Source organism: Lactuca sativa, chromosome 8, assembly GCF_002870075.4.
Source record: "Lactuca sativa cultivar Salinas chromosome 8, Lsat_Salinas_v11, whole genome shotgun sequence".
Taxonomy (NCBI): Eukaryota; Viridiplantae; Streptophyta; class Magnoliopsida; order Asterales; family Asteraceae; genus Lactuca; species Lactuca sativa.
This window is the reverse complement of record NC_056630.2, coordinates 158,354,176-158,358,736: the sequence shown is the minus strand read 5'-3', so window position 1 is coordinate 158,358,736 and position 4,561 is coordinate 158,354,176. Positions and strand designations below refer to the sequence as shown.

Genomic DNA, 4,561 nt, shown 5'->3' with positions numbered 1-4,561 from the left:
TAATAATTATTACTTTTTCGATTAAATTGTAATTTTGAAAATTAAATATTTATCTTTTCTTAGAAAAAATTTGTATTTTTTAGGTAAACATGTTTTCACAATTTCCATATTTATATAAAAAAAAATTTGAAAAAACACAAAACTTTCTCTAATCAATATGTTTCAACATCATTTAAAAAACACCATTTAAGTTTTCTTAATTCAAAAAATATCATCCAAATAAAGTCTTTGTACAAAAGAAACACCAACGAACTATATAACTTATTCAAATTTCACCTTATGGTAACTGATAATTATCAGTAAAAAATAATCAAAGGAAAAAAATGACTCAAAATGGCAACTATGTTTCAAAATCGTTTAAAAACACAATCCAAGTTTAGTATGTTTAAAAAACATTATCAAAATAAGGTTTTTGTATAAAAAAACACCAATAAACTATATGTTTTATTTAAATATTATATACTGGTAACCGACTTTTATAGGTTAAAATATGACTTGGCCTAACAATTATAACATGGCATAATAATTAGTGGCAAGGCATTAATTAAAATATTCTTCCTTTATAAATCGATTTAGGACTTCTTCATGAACGAATAATTTCTTCTCCTCTAATTCCTCTTCTTCCAAATTGATGATCTTCAATTCAAGCTCACATATTTCAAAAAAAGACCCATAACATATTTATTTGATGATACAAAATCTTGTGGATGTGAACATCCTTCTCGAATTTAGACATCAATCAGGAAGACTAATCTTGTTAAAAACTTTGGAGTTTGTCCCAACTAAATCGTAACTTTAACCGAAATTTGTCTTTCTCTTACATATTTTCTTCTTTGTTATGTGATTCATTTTTTGATTCAAATGTGTAAGCTTTTGCTTCGGGTAGTATAACAATCTTGAGCAATAGACTTTATTGAATATGCATCACTTTCTTTAATGATAAGATAACATACAACATAAAAAATAGTTTTTCCAACGAAGAGAACCTAAATACAAGTCTGTTTGCATTCATTTTGCTTTTTATCTCCTGTATCGAGTCTAATTCTTTCACCTGTTGTCGTAATGGTATCTTCTCGACTTTATAGTATTAATAATCGAAATCGTCAATGTTTTATGTATTCAAGTATCTTATTTGCCAATATATAACACCTAATTTGATTAGAATTCAATGCACAATGAAAATACAAAATGAACAATTAAGCAACACTAAAATGTTAATTTTAAGTTAAACTAGCATTGCAAGAACTTAGTTAAGAGTTTACATTAGGCTGAAGAGGGAAAAAGTTTTGAGGGTTACATTTGCAAAAGAAGACTGAAATAAAAACACACAAGTTTTTCATGTATTACAAATTTCAATCATCATCTTCATCATCATCTTCATCATCATCAACATCAGCATTTTCCTACTCATTTTAGACAACATATTAATTATTAATTATCCACAAACTATTATGTGAGAAAGAAAAAAGTTTATTAAAATAAACCCTAAAAGTTTATAAAGAAAGAATACCTGTCCACTTTCCTCATCTACTTCAGACTTTGACTTGTCAGATTCCTCATCAGCATCATCGTCCTGTTTATTGTTGTACGCATTCATCTGTTTTTCATACTCAGATTTTCTTTTTGCAGCTTTAGCTTCAAATGGAGCTTTTTCCTGAAAAGGAGATTGAATATTAAACACAAAACACCAATCATATTACAAATTCAGCTTAAGAATAATACTTACAGATGCACTCATAGATTTCCATTTCTCTCCACCAGCTTTCCCAACCTAGAAATCGCATAAAATCAAGATTAAAAGAATGTCAAAACCCAAAAATGAACCATAGAGGAGTGAAAGAGCATACAGCTGAAACAGCCTTTATGTTGGGGTTTTCTTTCTTGAATGTCACCCTGAACTCCTCACTAAAATGACAATATGTCCTCAATTAGCAGCTATATTGGAGTTCTTATTATAACATGAAAAAAGAAACTATACACATACAGGAAAACAAAGAAAGCACTTGGAGGCCTTTTTGGTTTATTTGGATCTTTTTCTGCTTTCCCTCCTTTAGCCTTGCCTTTTCCTACAGCCTTTTTCTTCCCTACCTTTCTGAAAAAGAGAAGATTTCACGTTCATAAATCATAATATAAAGAAGTTATTACAACAAATTGGAAAGGATTATTCATTGAGTTGATTGATAGCTCAAAATCACTTTTGTGATATGTAACAATACTAACTTGTCATCAACAGGCTTCAATGCGTCTCTTTTTGTTGCACCTTTACCTTTTGCACCCTTCATATCTACAAAGCAAACAAAATCGCTTCACATATTAGAAATTTGCTTCGAGAATTGAGATCAAAACAACCTTTCATAATTCATATGCGATGGATCAGCAAAAGGAACACGAACAGTGAAATAGCACCGATAACATATTTAACAACCCTAGAAATCAACAAAAGTTCAAACAAAAGAAGAAAGGAAAACGAAGTGAATCGCTTACGCAAAACAATTTTGAAAGTAAAAACCTAATTAAGCTTTTACAGCTACTTCAAAAACATAATTCATAAATTAACAAACAAGAACAGGAATCAAATGAACAAAAAAGCAAAAACCACTTTACCAAAGTTGTTGAACTGATTGATTCGAAAATTAAGCAGCGATTTCAACAATCTGAAGCAGAATACAAGTATATAATTACAAGAACTGGGATTTGGAGTAGTTGAAACACATACCTTGAGAGAAAGATGAGGAGGATCTGTGATCGTTGAAGTGAAAACGAGCCAAAAACAGTATGATTCTGGAAGAACGAAAGAGAGTGTTAAGGATGAAGTGAGTGTGACCGACAAAGGAGCGTTGTTTTACTGGCTACTGCCGGTAAAACAAGAGAAGTATATTTGAACAACAAGGGTTGAATATGTCATTAAGTCAACTTGAAGGGGGTGAAATTGAAATTAAGGGTCAACAGAATATATTTTTTAAGTCATATTGGACCGTTGGTCATTTGCAAAGGAGTTATCCGGTGTGTGCCACGACAAAAGAATATTTTGCATGTTGTTTAATCTCCTGGCACGTGGCAATGTAGTCAATATGTATGTGTTCCACTCTTGAATCCGGTGTCCTTTAACGTCGTCGTCTCACGTGTTTCGGTGTACCAGATGACTATTGACTCACCATCCTGTTCAATCTTGTCTAAGATTCATATTAGAGCATTTCATAAATTTCGTCCTTCAACTATTTTTTATTTACATATTTAGGCTATGCCATACGCTACTTTATTTTTTATTTTTTATTTTTCTTTAATTTATAAACTATTTTTTTAAAGCTTTTTAAAGTTTAAACTAATGTTTCAACAATTTTTCTTAAATTCTTTTGAATACAGTTTTTATTAGTTATTAAAAATAGAGTTTAAGAATTATATACATATTAATATGCTAATATGTGCATTTAGAAACAGTAAACTTTTGCAATTTTAGAATTTGACCACATCATTTTGTGGAACTTGCCAATTTTGATCATTGGATTGCTCGTGCTTCAATCACCTAATTATATTTCTAAACTGCTGTGGTCATAGATGAGTCATAACTCATTGCCTCTCTTATGGGATTACTTCAAATACATCTGAATACACACATGGTGGATTTTATTCTCTCAAACCCTTTCCACCTCACACTTCCCACCGTTGCCACCGTCACCATTCTCAACCGCCATTGCTACCAGATTTATGTGTCTTCCTTGGCAATTGTGTTTGTTTATGTTGTGTGGAGGTTCGTTTTTGCTTTGACGATTGTTTTTGCTTTAATCATTGATGGTTTTCCTTTGGTTTCACATCATAGTCGACACTCCAGGTATCCCATACAGTTTGTATTGAAGCACGCAAAAGCTTTGTTTAATAGGCCATTTATCTAAATGAATTTAGGTTGGTGATGTAACGTCCGCGAATTCGGGCTGGACATTTAAGATATAATCTTAGCTAAAATGTAGTAGTAGTAATTACTATCTCGTGGATATAAAAAGCGCTTAAATCCGACTTTGTATGAAGAACATATGCTTCTTCGAAGTTTCATGATCAAACCGACAGAGCCATCAGTGTAGTAAATAGTGAATCAAAGATATGTTGCTTATTAGCCTAAGTAATCTAAATGAAAGTCGTAGTAATCGTAAAAGCGAGAGTGTGCATATAAAGAACGCCTAAATCTGACTCCGTATGAGGAAGTTATGATTTTTCAAAGTTTCAGCGCAGTAGTGTGGACATTGAAACCAAACTTATAATCGGTCGATTGTTAGTCAAAACAATCTAAATGAGAGTTGAAGATCTTATGAATAGGAATTTGTTGATATAATGAAAGTCGAAAACGGTTGTCGTATGAAAGAGTTATGAATTTTATATGGAATCTAACAGTCTAAACCCTCTAAAAATATAACTTTAAAATAAAGTGGGAACTAGCCGACAGAGTCTAAATGAAAGTTGTAGTACTCATCGATAGCTATGTGTGGATATAAATAGCGTCGAAAACGAAGCTCGTATGAAACAGACACGATTTTCTGAAGTTTTTCGAGAAGCGTCACTCACAAGTAGG

General features: G+C 31.6%; 1 protein-coding gene across 1 annotated transcript; it reads right to left on the bottom strand.

The window, feature by feature from the left end:
- Positions 1 to 1,214: 1,214 nt before the first annotated feature.
- LOC111884082 (high mobility group B protein 1) lies at positions 1,215 to 2,866 on the bottom strand. Its single transcript, XM_023880410.3, has 7 exons — positions 2,717 to 2,866; positions 2,221 to 2,284; positions 1,985 to 2,092; positions 1,848 to 1,905; positions 1,727 to 1,771; positions 1,511 to 1,654; positions 1,215 to 1,403 (listed from the first exon to the last, which is right to left on the bottom strand). Exons 2-7 carry the CDS (start codon positions 2,280 to 2,282, stop codon positions 1,353 to 1,355), a joined length of 468 nt encoding a protein of 155 aa, XP_023736178.1. The 5' UTR covers positions 2,283 to 2,284; positions 2,717 to 2,866; the 3' UTR covers positions 1,215 to 1,352.
- Positions 2,867 to 4,561: the final 1,695 nt, after the last annotated feature.

Coding starts and splice junctions, on each gene's coding strand:
- LOC111884082 (XM_023880410.3), bottom strand. CDS start 2,282: ATGAAGGGTGCAAAAGGTAAAGGTGCAACAAAAAGAGACGCATTGAAG. Junction 1,906..1,984: donor AGTGCTTTCTTTGTTTTCCT/GTATGTGTATAG, acceptor TTGTCATTTTAG/TGAGGAGTTCAGGGTGACAT. Junction 1,404..1,510: donor TAGATGAGGAAAGTGGACAG/GTATTCTTTCTT, acceptor TAAAATGAGTAG/GAAAATGCTGATGTTGATGA.